We start from the raw sequence: 27,858 nt of genomic DNA on the forward strand, positions 1-27,858 counted from the left end.
TGTGAGTCTACACATTTTTACTAATTTAACAAATGCCTACCTTCTTTAAAACTGTGCATCAATCAAACCAAATTTTTATACACCGGCCTCTGACTGCATCCCTCTGCTTTCTCTTGTTTACTGTTGTTAATGATGTCGCCTGAGTGGGCAGCAGTCCTCCACTGAGGTGAAATTTAACCCTCAACCCCTTATGTAATATATGGAATTACGAACCCATGAAAAGAATCTGTGTTCCTGTGTAGGTGTTTGATACGTGATACAGTTATCAGATCACTTTTTAAACTGCATGAGCACATTCATTTATCTGACATGCAAATGTGAAGACTTTCCACCCCACTCCCACTGGCAAACACAGGTAGATGAGTTGAGCTCAAACACACTTTGACGCACTGCTGCTCCAATTTTGACCTTTGTGGCTGTTTTGTGGGTGCTTTTAGGGTCACATTAGGTGGCAATTTGCAATTCAAACGTTGCATTCAAGGCCTAAACTCTCCCAAGCCTCAAGAATGATCCCTCATATTCCATCATTACATTTAACCACTCATCATGCAAATAGCCTTTGTACTGGAAACACTTAGTTCTTTGTAACCCTGCCCATCTCTTATTCCTGCTGCCAAATGTCTCGTAAATACCTAACGTTCAGACAGGTACACGGCACTGAGAGGTGACGTGTGGGAGGAGAGCTCATCCTGTTAAGTCATTCCACTCTGTAGCATTAAAACACTGCGGCTGACAAATGTAGAAACTTTTTTTCACCAAGAAAGCTGACTTGGTATACTGAGATGGTGCACACTTTTTATTCAGTCATGTATGGCATTTTACTGCCACCTGCTGGCTGATCACCATACTACCTAGAAAAACATATAGAGGACTTCAACTTTCTGTTTTTAATTATAATGATCACAGATGAACATGCTGAATGAGAGACCGAACATGTGGGCAAACACCACATGACCATAGGTGTCATTTACACTGGAGACGCTGAGGACATGTCCCCACCACATTTTGAAATGGCTGATTTCGTCCCCATTACTTTTTGAAAGCATTTGCAAAAATGTTCTGAAAAATTGCTTGCACCAAGTAATGTCAGATAACAAATGAAAATGCTTTGACAAAGGTTTATTTGCACAATAAGAAAACATGCCATGCAGTTTAAATATAGAGGACACCAATGTGCATTTTCCAAAAATTGCAACTGATTACCGCATTATATGGTTATATATGGTCACCTGCCAGCTGAAGTTTTTGTTTTGTTTCCTTTATTTCCTTTTCCTATATAAATATAGATATTTCCACCTTAAATTGGAGCATAAAATGTCTCCAGAATGCAGGAAATTAAGTGTTCAATGCTCCAATTTTTCTGGGGGAGGACAACCAGACCCCGCTCATATATTTCAGTATTTCATGTTTCTTCAAAATAGTGTTAAAAATCTTCTTGTCTTGTTCTTGTGCATCGCCATGTCTGTGACCCACGTGTATCATCACTCCCCTAATCTGAGCCCCTGTGTCCCCACCACTTTTCAACACAAAGTGACGCCCTTGCACATTACAATTCAGTGGTGGAGAGGAATGACTTCAGATAGTTCTTTACAAACTTTTTGCAGCAAAGCCACGTAGATTTTACAATACATGATATACTTCTAGAAATCAATTAAATCTATCATATTTACCCAATCGTGACACTATAAGTCTATAAATTAGTCATATAGCCAGCTATTTATCTATTTGTCTTTGTCTTGTTGAATTAGTAAAGCTTCGTCTTCACTCAGTTAAATATCTGAGTTTTAGATTTGGACTACTTCGCAATGCCGAGCAGTAGGGGGCGCTGTTTCATTACTTTAAACCATTTTAGTGGTGAGTCCAGTGATCGAGCTTATCCAGTGTTGCTTTGTTAGCCTGAACACAACATGTCGCCCACCGATGTCATTGATTTGTATGGTGATGATATGTACAATAATATGGTTCAAAGACATTATCTGAGTAAAAATAATATAGAGACGTTGTCGGCAGGATTCGAACCTGCGCGGGGAGACCCCAATGGATTTCTAGTCCATCGCCTTAACCACTCGGCCACGACAACTTACACATAGTTTTCTCAGAAATAATTTATACTCACATACAATTCAACCGTTCAAACGTGTAGCTGTGTCAGTGTCATCTAACCGGTCAGTAAAATAATCAAGGACTGGCAGCTGATGGGGAGGGGAAGCTAGAAATTAATTAACCTGAATTTACAAGTTATCCATATCTTTATTATTGTATCAAATAAATACTGTTGCTGATTAATTTTAATGGTTATTGCATGAACCCTCTTGTATTAATTCGGTCTAAATGGATATTTACACCATATAATAGCCTGCACCAAACACGGCAGCCTTGTTTGCATTTGACAGCTGCTACTTTGCAGAATCTTTTACATGCAAAACATGACTTCTGATGCATTGCTAGTTATAGCTTAACTTGTTATGTTGCATCTGAAACGACAATCTCCAGAAATATCCCTAACATTTTACTTTTATTACAACCTCTCCCACCTGCTAGTCTGTGTGATGTGAGCAGCTGAGTGGGTAATCTTGACATGTGCAGGACAGTAGACAGACTCAATGTTTTATTATCTTGTTTGCATTACATAAACTGCATTACTCTGTTGTTGGCTCCCATCTTGGTGTGGTGCAGCAGCGACCAGGTTTCCCGCCCAATGCTCATTAAAACTGAAAGCGAACACTTTACTTATTTAAGAAAACAACTGCCCAAGTAAAATATGAAATTAATTAATAGTCACACAGTCAATAGTCATTTCGCTCAAGTTGCCACTTAGCTGGGAGCAGTGTGACCACGTGACCCCTCTAGTCTGCTGTTTGTTCAGCCAGAGAGGCAGAGAAGAAGAAAAATGGCGGCTCTAGGCGAACCTAAACGGGACGCCGGGCTAACGTTTTAGCTTTCACACCCGAAAAGACACAGGGGCTCCTCGGGTTTACTGCACCGTCTGAATCCTCACCGGTCCAGCTTTGTAGGGGTGCCGTTTTCGCTCACGCCCGTGTAGGCTAAATAAACGCAAACACTGGGATAGTAAAATAATAGCTTTCGCTTATCATGAGAGGAAAGAGGGGCAGGCCGCCCAAACCGCTACAAGCCGAGGAGCCGTCCCCAGCTACTGCGCGGGGTTTGCGACCCAGGAGGAACCTGAAGCCCAGGTTGAGGGACAGCGGGGATGAGGACGCCGAGAGCCCCACAAGGGAGACCACCAAGTCGGCCAAGAAGAGGAAAAGGGGATCCGTCACGTCAACGCGGGGCAGGGGACGAGGTAGAGGTGGCGGCGGTGCGAGAGGAGGCAGAAGGGGTCGTGGAGGAAGGCGGACGGCTGCCTCCAAAACGGTGGTGTACGACGACCACGAGAGTGAAGAGGAGGACGATGCTGTCAGTTTGAGGTCGGAGGAGGACGAGTTTGTTGAGGAGGAATCTCACTCCGACGAGGACGAGGCCCTGAAAGAGGAGTCTGATTGCCTTGAAGATGATGTGCTGGACGAGGAGGAGGAGGATGATGCCAGCTACTGTACAGAGAGTAGCTTTCGGAGTCAGAGCACACACGCCAGCACTCCGGGTAAATAAACGCTTTGGTTAAGTGGTGGCCACAGTGTCTGTACATACTCTGCAAGGGTTGGGAAGTAACGTTACATCCCGAAATGCTACTGAGGCTGCTGATTATTGTTTTAGATAGTGCAGGAGGCAGTATGGTTATTGTTCAAAATGGAGAATGCACACTGTCTGAACACAGGCCGCAGTCATTAATGCTACTGCAGGTGGACGGTACCTGCACCACCAACTTACCTTGTTGCCATCCCCGTCTGTCAACACATCTTAAAGCACACCTTTCATATAATTCACACACATTTTAAGAGTATCTGCGACTGCCTCTAATTCGAAATATGCAGCTGCATTTATGTCAACAACTTAGCTGCTAGCATGCTAACGTTAGCATGTACAATTAGCTCAGCTCATGCTACTGTCAGCCTGGAGTCTGTGTTAGCTGGATAGCGGTAACTTTACGCATTTATAGCAACCCTCAACACCCACGGCCTTTTAGGTGAATACGAAATGGTAGTTTCTGGTCGAAGCTCATAAAATTAAAAGAAATAGATAGCTAACTAGCTTAGCTTGACTAGCGTGTCTGTCATTTCTATCACTTTGCCAGCTTTGAACTTAGTTATAACGTAAATCTGCAACTCACTCCAAAACTCAGCTAATGACAGCTAAGGTAATGTATTTCACGGTGCAACAACAGGAATGGGGTTTAAAATATGTGGCCTGACTAACATTTACGTTTTAAGCCAGTTGGACAGCAAATGTAAATGCAGGAGGATGAGGCATTGAGCTGATGACAGTGGTCATGTGTCACACCGGCTCAGCTGAAGGAGCACAATACAAGTTTGTTACCAATTTGAAACCAGACTTCACAGTGAATACCTTTTAATGTTTTACAGTAATAGGAATTGAATTGCATCTCTCTGAATAGTCCAAGCAAGCTAGCTGCACCTGTAGGTTTGAAAATAATGTAAATTGTCACTACAATTAGAAATCAGCATGCATATCTCACCCAGAAGGTTGAATATATTGGTATAAAGAAGATATTTGCTATATAGGCCTATAGAAGAGCTGGGTTATATTGATAAGATCAAATATCACCGCATTTCTGACCTAGTGTGACTCTCAGTCCTTTCATACAACCATAACTAAATAATTTTTAAAAGATAACAATCAAATTATGGTTTAATAAAATCCTTTGTGTTTCCTGCAGGCAAGAAAAAAGTACGGGCTCCCCGACCTCGCACTCCCATTCTGGAGGAGAAGGAGATTCCTCCTCTTGAGCTTCCTGACACCTCTGAGGACCTCCTGGTGCCTAATGAGGAACTGCTCAACGCCACCTCCATCTATGAGGTGCTACGGAACTTCAGCACAGTTCTGCGTCTCTCGCCTTTCCGCTTTGAGGACTTCTGTGCAGCATTGGTGGGCCAGGAGCAGTGCACTTTAATAGCAGAGACCCATATTTCCCTCTTGAAGGCCATCCTACGTGAGGAGGACTCCTCCAATACTACCTTTGGCCCCGCTGACCTCAAGGACAGCGTCAACTCCACTCTGTACTTTATTGATGGCATGACGTGGCCTGAGGTGTTGCGGGCGTACTGTGAGAGCGACCGGGAGTACCATCATGTCCTGCCATACCAGGAGGTGGACGACTATCCCTACGGTCCAGTGGAAAATAAGATCAAGGTGCTACAGTTTTTGGTGGACCAGTTCCTCACCACGAACATCGCCCGTGAGGAGCTGATGTCTGACGGCAGTATGCAGTATGACGACCACTGCCGTGTGTGTCACCGCCTGGGTGACCTGCTGTGCTGTGAGACCTGCTCAGCAGTCTACCACCTGGAGTGTGTGAAACCACCACTGGAGGAGGTTCCAGAGGACGAGTGGCAGTGCGAGATTTGTGTGGCACACAAGGTGCCCGGTGTCACAGACTGTCTGACAGAGGCGCAGAAGAACAGGCCCTACATCCGCCAGGAGCCCATTGGATATGACCGCCACCAGAGGAAATACTGGTTCCTAAACAGAAGGATTATTGTGTAAGTTAGGACCCTCACTGCTTTTCTGTTCCTCTAGAGTTACCTTTTGTTCTGTGCCAATTTCCTCAAACAGATTACACTAACTGTGCGTTAAGTTGGCACCACAAATGGGAAATATTTTATCACTTTTATTTAACCTGTTGAAAACACAGATCCACATTATCCCCAAATAGATAAAAAAAAAAATAAGAAAGAGAAACGGGGAAAAGGTCGTCGTCAACACCAATCCAGTGGAGTCCAGCTGATAACTTGGTTAAACACGATGGCATGTTACAACCCTTGTAGAAGTTATTCAAAGCGCCGGTAGGTCAGGCTTGCCAGTAACTCAGTGCTATCATATATCAACTGTCAGTGGAGTTATATTGTGATAACTGTGTTATTTTACAAAAATTGTAGTGTAAAACTGTTGTTTTGGTGTTTATTTTATGTGTGTGAAGAAGTTTGATGTTTTACAACAGTGGGACACACTTCAATGCAATGAACATCAGGTTCATTATTTTACATGTACATTTATTTGGTGTACATTTGACATATCACAGTATATACTGGTATAATATAGAATCATAATTTATTTCAGCCTTTTTCGTTTTTTAATTGATTAAGTTAAATATAGATCTGCTTGTACAAAGATAGCGAGACCTGAGGTGCTGAGCTTAAGCATTCATGTAAAGCTTGTCATCATAGTCATGGAGCGGTGAAAAACTAGTTGCTATGTAGTTACCCATGTAAATATTCAATAACAGCCATATAAAACACCTTCTAAAAGTTTGTTGTTCTAAAACCAAATGCACATTTTCCTTAAATATGTCAAACATAGGCCTCAAATTTGGACAAAAAATGGATTAATGTAAACAAAATTGCAGCCAGTTGAACAAAGTTTCCTAAAAGGTAGTCTCACATTACCAGACCTGTCTCAGCGCTGTGTTTTGTGTGTGCGCCTGTGTGCTGTTACAGGTTAAAATTTGAAACAGCTGGAGAGAGAAACTAAAAGTTACTGGGACTATCACTTGGCACTAGAATGCAACATGCTCCCATACCATCCGTCATTTGTTTGACTGAAGATTATAGAAGAGACATGCAGTCCGAGCCTTTTCTCTCTTCTGGCAGGAATACTTTTTCTTATTCCCTCCTCACCCCCAAACCTGTGTTCTGTTTGAACATATAGTTTACAAATAAGAGGCTGAATTTGTCTTATTTGCCTCTTATTTGTAAAGTATATTCTGAAGCCTTTTAATATTTTTGATTTGGGCAGAAAAGATAGATAGATATATACTTTATTTATCCCGAGGGAAATTCAAGCACTCGGTTAAAAGAATTAATAAGCAGATGAGCAGTCTGCTAGAGTCCCAGTTTAACCTGCCCTTGACACTCAGTTCTGTCTTAAACCTGATTATCTTTTATTTTAAACAAATGGCTGGTATCATTCTGTGTGAATCCTCTTGCTATTGGATTCTAGTATGGGAATTGATTTTTTTCCCCCCCAGCTAACTTGTACACTATTTTCTAGGCACCAATCTGACTTTTTCAGACCCAATACCAGTACCTGGTTTTGGGTATTGGCCAATGCAGAGTACCGATCTGATACCAGTGTAAAATGAATAAGCTCTGTGAGGAAGAGACCGGATTTCATTATTTAATGTTGAAGGCAACGCCAGGCTTGTTGCTTCCTAACTTTGTAAAACACAATGCTATGTTAGCTCTCCAAGCAAACTGTTACACATGTAATTGAATAGAATAGATTGGCTCTCCTTGTCACAGACCCGATCCAGATATTTGAGCCAGTATTGGACCGATATCTGTATTGGTGTATCCCTAGGTTTTCCCTACCATATACAGGTATCTTAACAGAGTGCAGAGTTGATTTAATCCAACCCAAAAATAAGGAATAATATTTCTTTAGTAAAAGTTGAAATTTACGAAAATCCACGAGGCATTTACCCAACACTAGTGAAATTATTTTACTAGCTAACATAAATGAATAAATTTGTGAACCTTGCAGTGAAGTGGTAGAGGAGGTATTTAACAACCTGTTTTGTTCTCACTCCACAGCGAGGAGGATGGAGAGCATGAGAAGAAAAAGATCTGGTACTATAGCACCAAGGCTCAGCTGGAGGAGCTCATGGAGTGCCTGGATAAGGAGTACTGGGAGATGGACCTGTATGCCACCGTGGAGGAGATGAAGGAGGAAGTGCAAGCTCACATGGACATCACAGAGGACCTCACCAACAAAGCCCGTGGAAACAATAAACCCTACCTCGCTGCTGTCAACGGTACGGATTTGACAATGTCTTCATTCCCTAAAATAGAGTTTTTAAATTTGAATCTTCTAGAGGTGTAATCTTGTTCTGGTACTTGAGAGTAAGATGTACTCGTGTTCGTGTTAGCAGCGATGATTAGGACATGTGGGACTGAAGCTGTGCAGCGATCAAATGTATCTGTGTGCGTTTGTGTCCTGCAGGGTTACGTTCAGAAACCACCCACCTAAGCTTCAGATAACATAGTTCCTCCTCTCAAGCAGCAGTGCTCTGCTATGATGACAGTTGACTCAGAAATGTGAGGTGCTGCCTTTTTTTTCTCTTCCTGCTTCACTCTCTCTCAGACACCAAGCAACTGTTTTCCCCTCTCTACCTTCCTGCAAGGAGAACGGCTGGTTCGAAGACTTTTGATTACCATGCCAGCAGCTTCCGTTTCTGTTTGACAGGCTGACATATCCGTTTTTTGTAACAGTTTTCCTGTGTGTGTGACCAAACTGCCTAACCTAATTTCAGTTCTTAGAAAGACAGGGGGGGGGTAGTATGTTTTGCCATGTGGATGTGCATCTGGCAATCTGTCAAAAGCTGGAGGTTTGAATAGGTTTTCTGTAGCCCAAAATGGAAGAAAATATGTTTTTGTAAAGCCATTGCAGTGCTCCTCACCATCATAAGTGATTTATGGATGTTGCTACTATATTTCATCCGTTAAAAGCCTTCTGCTGCTACTTGCTTTTCTTCCTTGAAGCTGGTTGGGACTGGGAGAGCAGTGAAAACTTTAGTAACATGGTTGTGCAGATTTTGGGATCCTGAGGAAAGAAAATCTGCCCTGTCTTGGATCTGTGTGTACCGTTTTTTTAATGAGTTAACTGAGTTATAGAGTGCTAGCGTCCAAGACAAAGTTCACACTATTACTAGGTTATTATGTTTATTAATTTATGTATACCTTGTCAGGAAGGTCACCTGGAGCTGAAAAGCAGCATTGCATCATGGGGATCTGTTATGCTCCAGTTGCCTGGTTAGGATGCATGTTTCAAATAATTTTTATTGCACTGAAACGATTAGTTGATAGACAGAAAATGTAATGGCAAATATTATTCATCATTATTCATCTTCTTTTTTTATTTTATTGAAGCTTCTCAACTGGTAGGATTTGCTGCTTTTTTGATCATATGTGATGGTAAAGTGAATCTATTGGTTTAGGACTGACGTCACCTTGTCTCTGGGAGCTTTTTCCCTTTCTTTTGACATTTTATAGACAAAATGTTTAATCAAGAAAATAATAGCAATGACAACAATTGTTGTTTGCAGCCCTATTTGTTTTAATTGGAGTGAATTTGTCTTCACATGAAAACAGGGAAAGAAGTACTTTAAAATAGTCAAATGTTTTTGCCCCAGTAACTGATTAGTATGATGAAGTATGGACTGTATCAGTGCAATAATTTAACTTACTTAAATCTTAAACTAATACTATAAATACACTCCTGAAGTAATTATTTCCTATGTTGTGAACTCATTCTAACTAACTGCTCAAGACGGAGTACTTACATTTGTTGAAATGTTACCATCTAATGCCAGGTCCATCATGACGTTGCATGGAAATGTAATGGCTGCCTTTTTTTTATTATATATACGTTTCCTTTTGTTTGTAGATGTGGTCACGGAGCGTCTGAAGGTCAGGCGGGAGGCACAGGAAGCAAAGAGGCGGGCAGCGAAGCAGGAAGCGGAGACGGGCTCTGTTAAGACAATGGAGGACACTGCCGAGATCACCTCGCAGCTCGACAATGGAGAACACGCTGAGGCCAAGGAAGATGCTAGGTCACAAGGTAAAAGTGAATTGAATATACAGTATTCTGTAAATCAGCATTGCTCTCTCTAATTCTCTCTTTCATGCCATTTCTTCCAAAACAACCCACTAGTACTCGTAACAGCAGGTGTGGTTTTTCCACAAAGTGAGAAATATTCTATGGTGGAACAGTGTCAATGATGTCTCTGCAGCAGTATAAACACCTCTACCTGACCTGCTCATAAACAATATTATGACCCCGCTGGTGTTGTTCGCTTTGTGTATGTATGTCGTGCCACAGCAGCCACGGTTACTCCTGCTGCAGAGGAGAGCTCTGATCCTAACCCCGGCTCGGCCAGCCGGGACGCAGCCTCTCCTAAAACGGAGTCCCTTGAACCTCATAAGGAAACGCAGCCTGCTCGCCCTAGGAGCCAGGACAGTGGGGAGTCCCCTCCGTTGGCAAAGCAGGAAAGGAAAGGTACTCGGAGTCAAAGACCTTCGCTCCACTGTCCTCCTATCAGCCGCTTCTCTAGCCAATCATCTCATCCTCCACTTCGTACCCTGCTGCTGTGCTGCACATCCATCTCCATCTTGTCTGCCTGTCTCTGCTGGTTGCTTTAATCCCCCTCCCCCCCCTTGCCCATTTGCCTTGTTGGGTGTACGTGTGGCTAAACTGATCCGTCTCAATACATTTGTAGTTTTACAGCCAGGTATCCATTTGTTTCAGAAACAGAAAGCAAAATCCGGTTTAAGGTAATTTGTTTTGAAGGACAGATTTGTTGTCATTGGTTTTTGCCAACTGGACTTGAGGAGGCGTTCCAAGATTAGTTTTTGGATAAATTGAAATGAAAACCGAACACAGTGTACACGTCCCTGGCAAACACCGTGTGGGTGTTCCAGTGCTTTGAATTTAGACAGTTTATTTTTTCTTTTCTTATACCTCTGCCATATCTGCAGGGTTTAGATATCGCTCCAAAATTCTGGCGGACCAACTGGGGCCTGCTCTCAGATTGCTTTTGTGTTGGCTGGCTGCGGACACCCCACCTTTCTGTTTTACATGGCTTCAAACAGGGTACCATGTGTCTCTGACCATGTTATGTTACATATTCCCTTGTGTAGAATTGTGTTTCCTAAGATCAGATTCTAATTCCACCTGCCTCCAAGGATAGCACACACTGTGAAAGAGGACTTTGTGCAGATATAATCTTTTCTGACAAAATACTCTTAGCTGTTGCTATTGAGTCCTCCTTTCTTTGAGCAGCTCAACCAAAGCATCGTAGCTCTTACCACTCATGCAACACTGGAGCGACCATAATAAGCCTTTTCAAATCACCTTTCACAGCATCTCTTCATTATCTTCAGAAAACATCTCATTAGATAGTGAGGAAATCTTTTTTCCACCTCTCATTTAATTGTTCCTGAGAGAGCTTAAGCTTTTGCATTCAGCACCTGCTTTGGTCACTGAAAGCTCCATTTATTTTTGGTGCATTCATTACTTGTCTTGTGTTATGTGTTCTCCTGCGCTCATGGTCTTAAAACGCACGCTTTTGGCACTGTGGTAGATGGCGTCCCTGGCAGCAGCTAGCACGCCATGCCTGTCACAACCAGCTCCTTATTCTCATTCCAACTCGTGGGCATTTGGGTGGGTTCCTGTTGCTCAGACAAAAGGCTCTGCGCCTGGAAGCCCCACCTGCTACCTCAACAACAAAGAGCTGTCATATATATATATATATATATATATATATATATATATATATATATATATATATATATATATATATATATATGTGTGTGTGTGTGTGCAGGATCACTCCTGTAACAACTCAAAGGCAGAGCTGGTGTCTTATTTTGGCTTTGCAGCAAGCACACAGCTTGTTTTGGATTTGAGTAGCCTTTCCTTTTGTTTGTTGGTTACATGTAAATTTCAAGTCCTGAGACCTGGTGCAACATTGCACAAGGTCTGGCTGAGCTATATTGAGAAATTGCAGAAGTTATTAAATATTATTGTAATTTAGTTTTGTTTACACAGCTGCCATCTTTGCACATGCCTTGTAGTTAATGTCATTCAGTTTCATTCCTTGCATCTCTGTTTTTGTTTTTTGTTTTTTAGATGATGATGCGAAAGCAGATGCTATCAGTGAAGTCAAGCACCCTGACGAGTCGCAGACACAGACCCAGGATCAGCCACAGCAGCAGTCATCTCAACCAGAGGCGAGCAGCCAGGCTTCTGGATGTGGAAGCCCCAGGAAACCAGAGCAGCCTGACCTGGCTGATCGGACCTCTCGGTCCTCCTTCACCAGCCAGGATGGGACAGGTAAAGGGAATGAGGCTCGTTTGTGCTCCAAAAGCAAATAAACAGACTTTTTCAGTTCAGTTGCAGTGTCTCTGTTTGAATCGATGCTGAGTGTGTTGTTGGACTGATAGTGTTGTCTGCTTTCTGAATCTCAGAAGAGTATATCGAAAGGGTCAAGACTGAAAGAGGGCAAGCAGCAGGACCGGAATCTACTAATCTGACGCCAAGAGGCAGCAAAGAGGTGAGTTATGTGTCTGTGTGTTGTTGTTTTGTTTTTTTAAATAAAAACATTTAATTTTACATTTATTTTAATTCTTTGACTGAAATCTGTTTAAAATGATGGAAAATCACAAAAAGCTTTATAGATAACAGTTTTGCCCAGGTATGTACTCAAAGTATCGTCTAGTATTAAAGCCACAACCTTTAAAATGCAGTTTTTATTTATTTTTCGTAGTTTAGTAGAATGTAATGTCCCCCCTCATGTTTCAGTCCTCTCCTGTACGCTCTGATGGTGACACGTCACGTCTCAGCTTCTTCAAAAGGGACCTGGCCGTGAATTTGAACAACTTGTTCAAACTGGGTCAGGAGGGTAAATACAGGGTATACCACAACCAGTACAGCACCAATGTCCTGGCCCTAAACAAACATCAGCACCGCGAGGACCACGACAAGCGACGCCACCTCTCCCACAAATTCAGCCTGACGACCACGTCGGAGTTCAAATGGAACGGCTCGATCTACGGTTCGCGGAGCCTGACTGTCTCCACCCTGCGTCTCACCATAATCCAGTTGGAGTCCAATGTCCCGGGACCATTTATGCATCCTAACTGGGCATCGCACAGGTAAAACTCAGATCAGGTTAATGTGAAGCCCTTTGGGGAAATTCAGTGTAGTTTCCTACAGACATTGAGTTTACTTTCTAGTTCGCCAAGACATGCTGTTGTTGTGATGTTAGTTATAGAAGCAGGAGAGTTGTGAGTGTCTCTGTCTGGAGCTGGTGTGCTGGCTCTGGGACAGTCTCATATTCTCTCTGCATGTTAGCTTCGCAGCAGCAACAGTAGTGGTGACAGTTTTCTAACCCAAAACCTAGCTAACGTTCAATGATACCATGACAGATCATTTTATTGGCATACCCCATGCTTTTTCAAAGGATACAACAATGGTTCTTGCAAAATCCGATGATCAATTTTTACTTAGTGTAAGAACTTTAAATATGATGAAGCTTTATGGAAGAAATATGTGGTTGTGCCGTTCTATCTGTTAAACTTTGTCTCTATTTTTTCTAGGACCAACTGGAACAAAGCAGTGCAGATGTGCAGCAAGGCCAGGGAATTTGCTTTGGCCTTGGCCATACTGGAGTGTGCCATCAAACCAGTGGTCATGCTGCCCGTATGGAAAGATTCTCTTGGACACACAAGGTAAAGGAAGAACACTACTAGCCACGTGAACTGCCCATATGGCAGTCAAACACACTAATAGCACATTAACATTGCCCTCCAAAAGACTAACATGATTCGAGATACTCATCATCTGTGATACTACACTGGTGATTTCTTCAGCCCGTTTTTTACATTTACATTTATTCATTTAGCTGGCGCTTTTATCCAAAGCGACTTACAATTGCTATACATGTCAGAGGTCGCACGCCTCTGGAACAACTAGGGGTTGAGTGTCTTGCTCAGGGACACAATGGTGGATGTCTCACAGTGCGAATCGAACCCAGGTCTCCCACACCAAAGGCAAGCATCTTATCTATGCGCCATCACCACCCAGTTTTGGAGTGCATTGTTGTTGACTGAACAAGCAGCGTTTTTCTATTTCAATCCTGTCCATGCACCTTACATTTTATGTGTGTTATATACTGTACTGTCTTACTTCAGGCTACATCGCATGACCTCCATGGAGCGGGAAGAGAAAGAGAAGGTGAAAAAGCGCGAGAAAAAACTGGAGGATGAGGAGACACTGCAACAGGCCACTTGGGTGAAGTACACCATCCCCATCAAACACCAGGTAAAATAGCAGTATCTTTCAGCTGTCATCCAGCTCCCCCTGTGTTCATTTAAATGTAGGAAACAAATTACATTTGCTATATCAGGATAAAAGGATTATTTTCGTACATTTAAAACTCATTTGTGTGTTTTTCTATCCAGGTGTGGAAGCAGAAGGGGGAGGAGTACAGAGTGACGGGGTATGGGGGCTGGAGCTGGGTCAGTAAGACTCACGTGCCACGTTTTGTTCCAAAGCTACCAGGGAACACAAATGTGAACTACCGCAAAGATCTGGAGGGTATGGCCGAACTTGCGTAATTTTCTCACTATATTCTTCTGCTGCTGGCACTGTTGGCTCATATTATTGTGATAATTTTTTTTTCTTTCTTCATAGCAGCTAAAATGAGCAAGGAAAATGCAGCAGCTTGCACAAATAAGCAGAGAAAGTTGATAGAAACTGAGAAGCGGGCTACTAAAAACGCAGGGGACGATGAGAGTGAACAAGCATCCATCACTGTGCCATCTCAGAGCACTTCACCCGAGGAGGACTGCAAATCTCAGACCTCCAAAGAGGAAGAAAAATCCAAGGAGGAGGAGCGGGGAAAAGATGTAGAAGAGAAGCGAGAAGATGAAAAAATGGAGGTTGACCCAGAAACGGCTGCTTCAGGTGACGAGAAAGGTAAATCTTAAGTGGTAGCATTTATTTATCTCTCTTTGGAGTTTCCTTGATGCTGTTTGTGAATGGATATAAATTTCCGTCATCCACTGACCTCTGTGACACTTTGTTATAGATAAAGTTGAAAACGAAGGCCCTTTGTCACCATCTGTGCAGCCTGTGAGGGAGGAACCAATCCAGACAGAACAACCCAAGAAGGAGGAGACCACTGCATCAAAGCCCTACTATGACGTTGTTAACGTCAGTGAGGGCTTCCAGCTGCGGACAGCTTATAAGAAGAAGGTGAAGCCTTCCAAACTGGATGGGCTTTTGGAGCGCCGAGTAAAACAGTTCACCTTGGAGGAGAAGCAGAGGCTAGAGCGTATGAGACAGGCAGCCCTGCTCTCCAAAGGGGCTGCCACAAAGCAGACGTCCGGGGTTAAGACTGAGGGATCCACATTAGGCAAACAGCAACCTGCTGTGACCCCGTATGTTAAAGAAGAGAAGGAGGAGAGCCTTCAAGTGAAAGACCACGTGGTTAAAAAGCTCCACTTTGAGCAGGAGCAGTCGGAGATAAAGGCAGACAACTTGGATGTCAAATCAGAAACCACAGTACCCAACCACAGCAAACAGACAGAGGGGAATTCTGTGCAGGGGAACGGTGAGGAGGCCTTAGCTCACAAAGAAGTGAATGGAGGACCCCTAGCAAGCACTGAGCTCAACAGTAAAAACAATTGTATATCAGATGCAATAGATATCAAAGAAAAAACACAAAAGCCAGAGGTGGCTCGAGTGGGAGAGAATGCTAAAAAGCGTGGGTATGAGGAAATTGAGCAAGGCAGTGAAAAGAGTGACACAGAGAGCATGGAGGTAGACCAAAGCAAGTCTAGTCCAGTGCAGGTGAATGGGAAAGCTAGTGATGCCACCCCTGCGGACTCAGACATCAACTTAGACTCAGCCAGTCGAGTCCAAGGTGATATTAAAGAGCCTCTCAAGTCTCTGATGAATGGAAACCTCTTGCAAAACGACGTCTCTGAAATATGTCCACCTGCCCTGAAAGTCCCGAAATTAGAAAATCATGTAGCAGAGAAAGGAGAGACTCTCAATAAGAATGTGGCCATGAACAGTGAGGGGACAGTACCTGCTAAGCTTCCACCTTCAAGCCCATCTTGCCTGAATAGTAATAGTACAGACAATAACAGTAGTAGCGAAGGTTTGAAGACTTCCATCACCACTAACACCACCATCACCACAGAGTCTCAAAGTGCCCCGACAACTGACCTATCCAGTCCTGTTCCCACTTCCTCTACCACCCAGCCCAGCTCCAGGGCAAGTGTCCCCCAGAAGGCAAAAGTCCCAGTCACTGACACCAAGATGGGCACTTCTGGTTCAACAACAACCAGCTTCATGACTATTAGTAAAGAGTATTCCACCAGAGACCGAGTGAGCCTTCTCAGGTTCTCCAAATCCAAGAAGGCCCGCTCAGGGACAGCCCTACCGTCCTACCGCAAGTTCGTCACCAAGAGCAGCAAGAAGAGCATCTTTATCCTGCCCAATGATGACCTGAAGAGGCTGGCGAGGAGGGCAAGTATCCGAGAGGTGCCCATCTTCAACTACAACGCCAAGCCTGCCCTGGATATATGGCCCTACCCTTCACCTCGGCCCACGTTTGGAATTACATGGAGGTTGGTAACGCAGTTAGATCTTTTTACACATTGTTTGGGACACTTTAAAATGACACTTAGAACTGTCACACTGGCACTAGTGTACATTTACAATAGCTCAGTGACAGTCTTCTTTTAATTCTTTTAACCAGTATTATGACTGATAAGCCAACTTTAGCTCGTACACTAAAGAAATGTCAACATTGCTGATGGGTATTGTTGTCTGTCCATATTGTGTTTACATGGCAATAATAAGACGCAATATCATGTTACCAGGATGTAAAAATGCAGTTAATTAAAATGTGTATGTAAAAATACTTAGAAATGTCATGAGCTACTTATTCTTCTGACAACACTATGACCATGTCCCATTCAGGTACCGTCTCCAGACTGTGAGGTCACTGGCAGGGGTCAGCCTGATGCTGAGGCTGCTCTGGGCCTGCCTGAGGTGGGATGACATGGCTGTAAAGCCCTCTGCTGCTGTAGGGACTACTCGGAAAGGTGAGAAACTGCTGTACCTCATCCTTCACCTGTACTGATCCTTCACTTCCTATGGACAGCTTTTCTGTGTGCCTTTGAGGAAGCCTTCTTACATTAGTTTCTATTTTACTTCAAACATGCTCATGTCTTCTGTTTCTGCCAACAACACGCTGGTGTCTCCACCTTGCAGTAATATGGCTATTAAGAGTTGCCATCGTGCAAATATGTTTGATTGCCACCACAGAAACTACAGACACAGACATCACCACAACAGAGATTATAAAACGGAGGGATGTGGGGCCTTACGGCATCCGCTCAGAGTACTGCATCAGGAAGATCATCTGTCCCCTCGGAAACAGAGACACTCCCAAAGGTAAAAGCTGAAATTTATTCAGGAACAATTTTGGATTTAAAAACAAATCGTAGTTGCAAATGTGAAGAATGACCAAGATCTATTGCTTGAAGAGTTTTGGCAACATTTTATGAGGATAATGAATAGTTTGTTTCCCTTTTCCCACGAGCAGAAACCCCTACTCCACAGAGGAAAGGCCTGCGCTCAAGCGCCTTGAGGCCCAAGAAGCAGGAGCCAGCCAAGCTGACGGGGCCCGTTGCTGTGGAGACATGGGTGCCTGAAGAGGACATGGAGCTGTGGGAGATCAGGGCGTTTGCAGAAAGGTGCAAAAACACAAAGCAAACCTCCTCTGGCCTCCAACATTATTGTTTTGGGGAACACTGAATTGTTCTGATCGAGCAGATTGTCACCTTTTCCCTTGGTGTTACAGAGTGGAAAGAGAGAAGTCACAGGGTCTCGATCCCTCCAAGACCGGCAGTAGTCTGAAGACGGCAGAGGATGTGAAGGCCCATTTGGAGAATCAGCTAAAACAAGCCAGACAGGCGGCACAGCAGGTAGGAACACACGCACGCACGTTATCAGTTTATCTGATTTAGTAGGACCTTGTTTAGGTCAAAGTTGGGTGGCACTATACTGGGAGGTCATCAAACTCTATATACACCTAAAAATGTTTTTTAGAAACGTCTGGAACCGCTGAGACAGAGTACTACTGCCAACACTTCCACAACAACAACTACCACCACCTCAGCCAACACTCTCAACACTCCCAGTACCCCAGCATCCACGGGCCAGAGAACAGGTCAGGCCACACCTGGAAGCAAGATGGTCCTCGCCTCCAAACTGGGCTCTCCAGTTTCCTTCCAGCAAGACAAAAACTTCCATCAGTCTTTTGCTTCCTGGGTAAAGCAGGGTCAGACCAACAACAGCTCAGGTAAGCCGGTTGGAGAGGAGAATTTGAATTATCTTCATCCAAACATACACACCTACATGTAATGGTCTAGAGTTGTGTGCCTTCTCATCTGTCATATTCTGAGAGAGACGGGCCGACAAAGGACTGTCCCAGGATCTTTGATTTTTTTTCTTTTTACATTTTCTTTTTTTGTGCGCCATTTTAGTTTATAAGAAGTCGATCATCTGCATGACTTTCCACAACCTTTCCTTTTTTGTGTCAGTTTTCTACGTTATGTGATTGGCTTGCCAAAATGACTGTGGCTTGTGGTGTCCACTTTCAGTTCTGCTAAAATTAATTTGATTTAAAAATGTGCCCAGTCCTTTATATCTGAAAGAACTACAGAAGAGCCCGTGTATCGTCAAAATATAAACACACAGCAAAGCAATAATCCCTAATATTCAAAATATCAGCCCCTTTTGTTGACTCAAACATACCAGTGGACACCACGGCCGTAGACTGGCTGTAGTGGTGGCCCTTGTGGGGTATGCGTGACTGCAGGTGGCATGGTGTGTCTTGCAGCCTCCACTGGCTCGGTGGCCACCGTGGCTAGCAGCATCACCACCACAGAGCAAACCTTCCAGATCGCTGGCAGCCCAGTGACTGTGGCTGGCCAGGTCCTCGCCGCCAAACTCCCGCTGCCCGCTAACAGCAAGATTGTCACGCTGAACATGCCCACCACTCAAGGAGGTAGGGAGCATGAGTGTCATCCATTTCCGCTGGTTTGGGCTTACTCTTGCCAAAATGGATAGACGACATGTGAGAGGCAGATTTTGCCTCTCACATGGCACGGTGTTGGTGTTGAGCATGGATGATGCCACCAGTGAGTCGTTTGTTGTTCCTTTTTTTTGTTACACAGCCAATAGTTAGATTGCGTTTGTCTGAGTTTTAGATAAAGTACAGTTAACAGATGAACTAAAGCTTTCTCAACTGCTTTGGATACTTTTGAATAAAAGGTTTTTTTTAAACAAGACATTCCAAAGATCCTTCCCCCCACACGCAGTGCATGCCTCGCTGCTTCTGTACATCCTTGGACTGTATCACTGCATGAACCCAATGCATATTTGTTCCTGTCCTCATGTAATCGTTCTTATCAACAGGTGTAGTCCAACAGAAAGTCCTGGGCATATTCCCCTCTGGGCCCCCTGCAAACCTTAGGACCTACAGCACACTACATCCCACAACTGGCAACATCAACCTCAGAGCCACCACCTCTGCCTCAACTACCCAGCAACAGGTATTTTGTCTCCCCTTTATCCTTCTCAGTTTTTACTTAAAGCTAGGGGAAATATTAAGCATTGTGACTGATCATTTTACCCTTGGCTTTGTGTTCCAGGCTGTAACAGCAGGAGGCCACACACAGCCTGGCATGACGATGAGCCAGTCGCCTACCCCGTCTACCTCCATGGGCACAGCAGTGGTCAGAAGTCCAGCGTTGCCTCAACAAGGTGTTCTGTCTGATGTGTAATTTCCATTCACAATTGAATGCCTTCAGCGTTTGTTGGCTCATGCCTTACAAATAACCATTTGTACTCCTTCCTCATACCCCTCCAGGCCAACTTCAGCAGGCTGTGACCCAGATGGGCAGTGGTCAGCCTGGACCCACGGCTGGACCTGGTTCTACACCTGTGCAGACGACTGCAGCTCAGAGAGCAGCGGGTGCTGCCCCATCGCCTCATGCAGCCACCACAGCACCTGGGCAGCCACCTGTAGCTTCCTCCCAGACCAACAGACCACAGCAGGGTCAAGTTAAACTCACTATGGCACAGCTCATGCAGCTAACACAGGGTGCTCAGGTGAGGACATATTTGCATGTCTTACATGTCTTTTCCTGCTGGGCCATTTAAAGAAGGCTTAGAATTAGATCACTGTTAGCTGAAGGCAAGATTCCTTTTGTCTACAACTCTGCAGGGTGGAAACCCAGGTCTGACAGTGGTGATCCAGGGTCAGGGCCAGACCCAGGGACAGCTACAAATCATCCCACAGGGTGTAACGGTCATCCCTGGTCCTGGTCAGCAGCTAATGCAGGCTGCAATGCCCAATGGCCAGGTGCAGCGCTTCCTCTTCAGTCCCATGCCTCCATCCTCATCAGCTTCACCACTCACTACTGCTACCCCTACGAAGCCTGCCGTGGCGCACACCCAAGGTCCAACCCAAGTCCACACAACTCCGTCAGCCCTGGCCCAAACCCAGATGTCTGCCCCTATACCAGCCCCAACACACATGCCACGTTTGGCCCCCACTCCAGCCTCAGTCCCTGCGCAAACCCAAGTTGCAGCTCAGGCTTCATTGCAAACACAAGTTGCAGCCGCTACCCCATTATCAGCCCCAGCACAATCTCAAATATCCACTCCTGTGCCTGCCCTGCCACACGTTGCAGCCCAGGCCTCAACACAGGTTTTATCCTCCACACCAGCCTCTGTCCCTGCACAACCCCAAGTGGCAAGACCTGTGCTTGCCCCAGCACAAAACGTAGCTTCAGCTATGGTGCAAAACCAAGTCTCCACCCTCACCCCAGGCTCATTCCCTACACAAACCCAAACTGCAGTGTCGCTACCTGTCCCAGGACAAGTTGTACCTCAGTCCCAGATCCAGACACACGCCTTCAGCCCTGCCCCAGCCTTAACCTCAGTACCTGTCCAGATGCATGTTACCGCTCCTGCCCCTGCTTTAGCCCCTGTCTCAGGCTTGTCTAACAACACCCAAATGCCTGTCTCAGCCTCTCTTCCCTCACCTGTCCAAGTTCCAACCCCTGCTCTTGCTCCCGTCTCTGCTCCTGTAATAGCTGTTGTGTCCACCCAAATTGCAGTTCCATCCCTAGCCAAAGCTCCAACCCAAATCCAAGCCACAGCTCCGGTTCCCCTTCACGCTGCTGTGGCCAATGCTGTTGTCACACCAGTCACAGCCACCTCCACAACACCTTCAGTGCCAGGTAAAACACCCACCACAATTTCCACAGACACACATCAGCACCATTTTAGTCATTTGTCTATTTACAATGGTGGATTTTTTTTTTTATATATACATTGTTTCTCTTCTCCCTCCTGTTGCAGCTCTGACAGAGCAGAGGGCAGCTCAGCCCCAGGTTTGGACTCCGGGCTCATCTCAAGCTCAGACTCCAGTTCAGCCAGCCCAGAAGGCTGTAGCTCCCGTTCAGACACCTGCGCTGGCCACTGTACCCGCCTCTGCCCCCGCATCAGTCTCCACACATTCATCCGTTACCCCTCTGCCTCAACCATCTCTTCCTCCTCAAGCTCAAGTACAAGTCCAGCACCCTACCGTTGTATCCGTGCAGCAGGTGTCTCAAATTCCAGTCTCAGCAGTGCAGGTTCATATGGCGGGATTACCGGTCTCCTCTGTTGTTACTACTGTGAGACCCACGCAGCCTCAATTCCAACCCCAAGCCCATACTCCACTCCAACCCCAGCGTCAAGCCCAAATCTGTGCACAGATTCAGGTCCAGCCCTATGGCCAAGTCCAGCAAATGCCACAAATTCAGGCTCAAGCAGCGCATATCCAGGCCCAAGCACAAGCCCAAAACCATCCCCAGGTCCGTGTTCAGTTCCAGCCACAAACTCAGCAACCACCCAAAGCCCAGTTACAACCCCTTGCTCAAAGTCAACCTCAGGTGCAGTTTCAGTCCCAGACCCAAACCTTGCCCCAGGTCCAGGCCCCAGCACAGGCCCAACTCCAATCAAGAGTCCAACCTCAGTACCACCCCCAGGTACAAGCTCCATTTCAAACACAGGCTCAAACCCAACCCCAGGCGCAGCAACAGCCTCAGGTCCAACCTCAACCCCAGGTTCAGTCTCAGGCCCAAACTCAGCTACAGCCCCAGATCCAAACCCATCTTCATCCCCAGGTTCAGGTCCAGTTCCAGCAACAGAGCCAGGTTCACTCACAACCTCAGGCCCAGCAGCAACCCCAGGTCCACACTCAGTCACAGGTGCAAACTCAAGTCCAGACCCAGACCCATTTTCAAGTCCAGTCACCGCAGCAGACCCAGGTCCAGCAACAGCTTCAGGTACAAGCCCAACCCCAAGTCCAAGCTAAGGTCCAAGTCCAGTTCCAGCCTCAGAACCAATCTCAAGTTCAAGCACAGCCTCAGCTTCAGGTCCAGTCTCCAATCAGGCATCAGCTCATCACCGTTCCAGGCCTCCAACAGCCGGTCCAGCTACTCTCAGCTCTGCCACCCCATGTTGCTGCCCAGATCCAAGCCCAGATCCAGGCACAGGCACAGCAGCAGGGAGGCACTGTTCCCCAGCAGATCAAACTTCAGCTGCCTATCCAGATCCAGCAGACAGGGGGGCAAATTCAGGCCCACCAGATCCAGAACATGGTGACAATACAGACGCCAGCGAGCGTCCAGGAGCAGCTCCAGAGGATGCAGCAGCAGCAGCAGCAGCAACAACAACAACAACAACAACAACAAAAACCAAAGAAGAAGAAACATCATGAGGCTAAAAGGGAACAGAAAGAGCAGAATCTGCAGGCTGTCAGCCCTGGGGATGGCATCCAAAAAACAGGTGTGACTCAAAAAAAGCAATTCACAATGATTCATTTCTCACAGCATCTAGATACAGTAAATACTAACTGAACATTTTTCTGTTGTTGTCAGGTGGTGGTGAAGCAGAATGCTACAGCAGAACAGCTGAAACAGAGGAAGAGCCTGGCTGCAGCTGAGCGAGAGGAGAACCAGAGGTTTGGGTCTTAATAATCACAGAATTGTGGAGCTTTTATGACAAATGACAGTAGTATTCAGTGCATTTCCCTCCAGTCTTGTTGTCCACTTATTCTGATATGAACGTTTTCAACCCCATAACTGCACCCCCAACTGAAGCTGCCTCTGTTTTCAGAATGATTGTGTGCAACCAGGTGATGAAGTTCATCCTCGACAAGATTGAGAAGGACGAGAAGCAGGCAGCTAAGAAGAGAAAGAAGGAGGAGGTGGTGGAGCAGAAACGCTCCAAACAGAATGCCACCAAGCTGACTGCCCTGCTGTACAAGCACAAAGAACAGCTGAAGGCTGAGATCCTGAAGAAGAGGGCCCTGCTGGACAAGGAGCTGCAGCTGCAAGTACAGGTAAGCAAACAGGCTGCTTTCACCAAGATGGTGATGCAAAGAGTAGAAGTTAAGATCGGGCATAATATTTAGAGGGGAGTTTAAAATACATCAAGTGGAGGTACCATACATTACATGTTTTCTCCTCTTCTCAGGAGGAGCTCAGGCGGGACATTGCCCGGCTACAGAAAGAAAAGGAGAAAGCCAGAGCTGCTATCACCCAGGCTGCTGCTGCAACGGTCAAGGCAGCCGCTTCCCACTCCTCCCATCCTTCTCACTCTACACATTCCTCTCATAGTTCTCACACAATTCCCTCACCGTCCCCGTCCCATAAACGGAAGAGGGAGGAGGAGAGAGACAAAGACAGAAACAGAGACAGGGACAGGCATCACGACAAGGACAAGAAACGGGACAGGGACAAGGACAGAGACAAATATAGAGACAAAGACGAGGATCGAGAGAGGGAGAGGGACCGAGAGCGGGACCGACATCGGGACAAGGACAGAGATAGGGACAGAGACAAGGACAGAGATAGGGACAGAGACAAGGACAGAGATTCCAGCTCATTAAAACACAAGAAGAAGAAGAAGTTCTCTTCTACCTCAAAGGATCACAAGAAGGACAGTAAATTGTACTGTATCTGCAAAACGCCCTACGACGAGTCGAAGTAAGCTGTCTGGGAAAACCTCAGCTATTGCACACGTGAAGATCACTGAATTGAATCATCGTCTTGATGATTTCAGTGACACAAAACTTGAATAAAAATTTTTCTCTCTCAGGTTTTACATAGGATGCGACCTGTGCTCCAACTGGTTCCACGGCGCCTGTGTTGGCATCACAGAAAAAGAGGCCAAGAAGTTGGAGGACTTTGTGTGTAATGACTGCAAACGTGGCCAGGAGGGAGCAAGCAATGAGGAGTTATACTGCATCTGCCGGACACCATATGACGAATCACAGTATGGCTCGCTACAAATTACATAATCATCAGCTTCAACTGTAAACATAAGTCAAATCTAGCCCAGAAATGAAAATCTAGAAAATGCACTGCGGTATTTTTGCATGTTAAACATTTATCTTTCATAATTCATTGCTCCGTTCATCCTCTTCATTTTCTTCCATATGTGGACCCTTTCATTGGTGTGCTCACCACGAGATGTATCCACTTTTCACCCACAGGTTTTACATAGGCTGCGACCGCTGCCAGAACTGGTACCATGGGCGCTGCGTGGGCATCCTGCAGAGTGAGGCCAATCACATCGACGTGTACGTCTGCCCGCAGTGTCAGTCAACTGAAGATGCCATGACAGTCCTCACGCCGCTCACTGACAAAGACTATGAGGGGTTGAAAAGAATATTACGCTCGTTACAGGTATGAACATACTGTATGTGTGTGACTGTTTGTACTTATGTAATGATATTAATAAAATGAAATATAAACTTGGATAAAAGCAATATTAGAAGTGTCTTACAAGAAGGCTCAAAGACGAGAAGTGGTTAATAAAAGAATTGTAAACATTATAAATGTTTTTGTTTTTAAATAATACTAAATAACTAGCCTTTCCACTTGTTACTCACCATTTCAATCTGCCCACATTACCCTGTGTTGTGTATGCCAAAGACGGTGGATATTGTAAAGTGGTAGAGGAACACATCAGCAACCACCATACCACCATTATTTTTTATTGTAAAACTCATTATTACACTTTTAATCTCTTTAAAACGCTGTGCTGGGTACTTAGTTAGAATGGATAAAATTGAAAATGATGTTCAAGGTTGTATATTAATTTTCTCGCCTCTATTCAACGATGAAGGTAACACAGTTCATCTTTTTAAGGTCTTATTGTTTTTTAAACAATTAGTTATTATCTTAATAGTGCTTTAATTCTCTTCATATTGACTGTGCCAACCATAAAACAAACATGGCCGCTCTAACCTTTCAAAAGTTTTTGCAGCATCCAGTATTAACGTCATCAATATCTCGCATCCAGACGCATTGCTTGAAATGTTGCTAATAATTTATTAATAGTTTTTGTATTATTACTACCCATCTTTAAATTGATTATTTATTAATCTCTTACTTTAACAGTCCCACAAAATGGCTTGGCCTTTCCTTGAACCAGTGGATCCCCACGACGCACCGGATTATTATCGCGTAATCAAGGAGCCAATGGGTAAGAACAAATGATACCAATTGTTTATGTATGGATTTTTTTTTTTCAACCCTGGAAAATGTCCAATGTGTCTGCCTCCCATTGTGGAAGGTACTAGTTGGGAATTTCCCTAAGCTGATGAAATGATTCAGTTAAAAAGATTTTAAAAAATGCTTCCCGTACTGTTTATTTCACTGTATTTCGTAATGTTGGAAATGTTATGCACATAAATATGAAATAAAAACTTCTCTTACACATTTCTCTCTCCCTTGTAGACTTTTCCACAATGGAAACCCGTTTGCAAAAGCGACATTACCACAAGCTCACAGAGTTCGTGGCCGATGTGACCAAAATCTTTGACAACTGTCGCTATTACAACCCCAACGACACGCCCTTCTTTCAGTGTGCCGAGGTGCTTGAAGCCTTCTTTGTACAGAAGCTTAAAGGTTTCAAAGCGAGCAGGTAAGGTCAGGTGCTCCCACTACTGCAGACTCTCAAGGGCCCCACGTTTCTTTCTCCTTTTCCATGCTCATGTTTGTGTGCTGTGAAGCTTTGACTCTGACCACACTGGCTGTCATGTCAGTTTCATTTGTTCTTTTCACTTTTTGTTTAGACCACTGGCATGTCTCGTGTTATATAGTAGACTGTGCTTTACCTGTAAATTAGAGTCTGCTTGAAACTGTCAAATAATTTGAAGGGTTGCTCGGCTGTACTAAAACCAACAGAGCTGATGAACGATAAGACATTAAGCCCAATGTCTAATAGAACTTAGTGCCATGTTACATCTGTATCGTGTTTCATCTTGCATTTGTGTCTGTTCCCCTTTGCTGCATGCCTTTTGATTTATGCCATCCCATTTTCTTCTTTCTTACAGATTGTCAGATTCTTAAGTGGGCCAGTCTAGCTGGAGTCTGGACTGGATGCTGGGGTCTCTAGTAATAATGACACGGGAACTTTCTATTTCCAGAACAGTAAAAATATTGATCACTAAAGAAAAGAATAACACGAGAACAAACACCAAATGTGCTTTCATGTGTATGCCTCCAATTGAACATTTTTGGTAACCATTGTAATATTCAGTTTAATCACAGAATGGCAGCCATGTTGACGTGTTCATCATGTCATTGAGGGACATGCTTTCTTCTCATCGTTTCCCTAAATCGGGCCATTTCTAACAATCCATCCCAGTAGCTATGATGTTTTCAGTGGGATTTTAAATGCATTTTAGGTTCCTAACTTGGATCTATTTTCTGTCATACATCTCAGTTGGATTGGATTATGTGTTGACCTTACCAGTTATAAAAAAGAAAATATAAAGCTGCATATTTTATTATAGAGATATTTATGAGAGGTTTTGTATGTTACATCCCTTTGAGTTTGATTTAACTGGTTGTTAAGATGGTTGTCTTGAATGTACAGACGTTTTATCATGTACAGTGGTTGTACGATGTATCTGAATCTGTATTTGAATGTTTTAAATAATTATGAAGCAAATCGTTTTAGATAGTATTATTTTATGAGACTAAAATGTAAACCTCATCCTGTTCCCCGCGTCACAAAGTAACCTCAGTTTGTAGTTGTGGAAGATCTCTTCAATAATAAAGGCATTCCCAGTAAATGACACCAACACGGCTGCAGGATCCTCTGCCGACCCCTTTGCATCGTCTGTCTGTCTGTCTGTCTGTCTGTCTGTCTGTTTCTGTCGATGTCACAACAAGAAACAAAATGCGAAGGGCTCTCAACTTTCCCTTCTCTCCGTATTCTGTAGGTCTCATAACAACAAGCTACAGTGTTCTTCGGCCTCTTAGAAAGCGTCGCACATTGCTCAAACAAAATGCACTTGCCAAGAATATGGCTTTTCTGAACTGTAACTCTGTGACAGACTCTGCCTCATCCTGTGTTTGGGATCTGCTCCTCCTGACTGTCGGTGCAACCAGCACTGCTGCTTTCACAGAACTGTTCAGGCAGAGCTGCCTTCTGCCCATTTGAGCTCTAAGGGACCTTTTTTTGGACCTGTCTTCATCAGTGGGACTGTACTGAGGAGGGCAAACAACTGAGGCATTTCAGAAGAAAGTTTACCTCGGAGGAAAGACTCTTAAGGAGCTCTCATATTTCCATGGTCTTTATTTTTTTTTTTTATCTCAGTCTTTTTATTTTATTTTCTTTCTTGTTAAAACCCCCCTCAGGCCATCTTTGTGGTCATCATGTCCAATGAGAAATAGGAAATTGAATACTGACATACAATGGCTGAGCATAATGTATCAAGAGTTTTGTGTTTAAATTCAGATATCACAGTGGAACAACTTTTTCTCTCCCATTTCCACTCATTGTTAAGTCTGAAGTAGCATGAAAGACAGTTGTACTAAATATCTGGACATCGGTAGTCTGCTTGGTTAAACTTCTATAACCTACTGAAAGTACGTTAATAAGCTATTGTAAATGATTTGCTCCGCAGTAGTGACTGACTGAGAAGGATGAAACAATGTATTTGAAGTTTCCTGCCCTGTTTGTAAAAATTTGTCAGATTTTGACTGGATTTCTTTTTCTTTTTTTTGTATTACATCTGAAGAAATATTGATGTATATGGAACTTAATAAAATGGAAAAGACTGAT

At 44.4% G+C, this 27,858-nt stretch overlaps 1 protein-coding gene and 1 non-coding gene across 7 annotated transcripts; one reads left to right on the forward strand and one right to left on the reverse strand.

The window, feature by feature from the left end:
• Positions 1-1,998: 1,998 nt before the first annotated feature.
• On the reverse strand, positions 1,999-2,080 carry trnas-aga. The gene has a single exon. It is a non-coding gene; the product is annotated as a tRNA-Ser (tRNA).
• A 769-nt stretch (positions 2,081-2,849) lies between these two features.
• On the forward strand, positions 2,850-27,858 carry LOC119883770 (nucleosome-remodeling factor subunit BPTF-like). 6 transcript variants are annotated; one of them, XM_038694402.1, is made up of 32 exons: positions 2,850-3,601; positions 4,796-5,618; positions 7,668-7,888; positions 9,520-9,693; positions 9,955-10,131; positions 11,764-11,967; positions 12,102-12,187; positions 12,436-12,788; positions 13,233-13,364; positions 13,827-13,956; positions 14,097-14,232; positions 14,329-14,613; positions 14,726-16,274; positions 16,630-16,754; positions 16,978-17,106; positions 17,258-17,408; positions 17,516-17,639; positions 17,764-18,016; positions 18,557-18,724; positions 19,135-19,271; positions 19,371-19,482; positions 19,589-19,830; positions 19,946-20,966; positions 21,088-22,556; positions 22,650-22,735; positions 22,891-23,116; positions 23,251-23,762; positions 23,875-24,051; positions 24,272-24,464; positions 25,182-25,266; positions 25,521-25,707; positions 27,014-27,858. In XM_038694402.1, exons 1-32 carry the CDS (start codon positions 3,094-3,096, stop codon positions 27,051-27,053), a joined length of 10,215 nt encoding a protein of 3,404 aa, XP_038550330.1. In that variant the 5' UTR covers positions 2,850-3,093; the 3' UTR covers positions 27,054-27,858. The 6 variants fall into 6 exon arrangements, with proteins under 6 accessions (XP_038550330.1, XP_038550335.1, XP_038550334.1 ...); XM_038694407.1 differs by having other exon boundaries at positions 14,332-14,613; XM_038694406.1 differs by having other exon boundaries at positions 9,958-10,131.

Source organism: Micropterus salmoides, unplaced genomic scaffold, assembly GCF_014851395.1.
Source record: "Micropterus salmoides isolate LMB-PRFRI ecotype aquatic unplaced genomic scaffold, ASM1485139v1 Ms_hic_scaffold_10, whole genome shotgun sequence".
NCBI classification, from domain to species: Eukaryota; Metazoa; Chordata; class Actinopteri; order Centrarchiformes; family Centrarchidae; genus Micropterus; species Micropterus salmoides.

Coding starts and splice junctions, on each gene's coding strand:
- LOC119883770 (XM_038694402.1), top strand. CDS start 3,094: ATGAGAGGAAAGAGGGGCAGGCCGCCCAAACCGCTACAAGCCGAGGAG. Junction 25,267..25,520: donor CGTAATCAAGGAGCCAATGG/GTAAGAACAAAT, acceptor TCTCCCTTGTAG/ACTTTTCCACAATGGAAACC. Junction 25,708..27,013: donor AAAGGTTTCAAAGCGAGCAG/GTAAGGTCAGGT, acceptor CGTATTCTGTAG/GTCTCATAACAACAAGCTAC.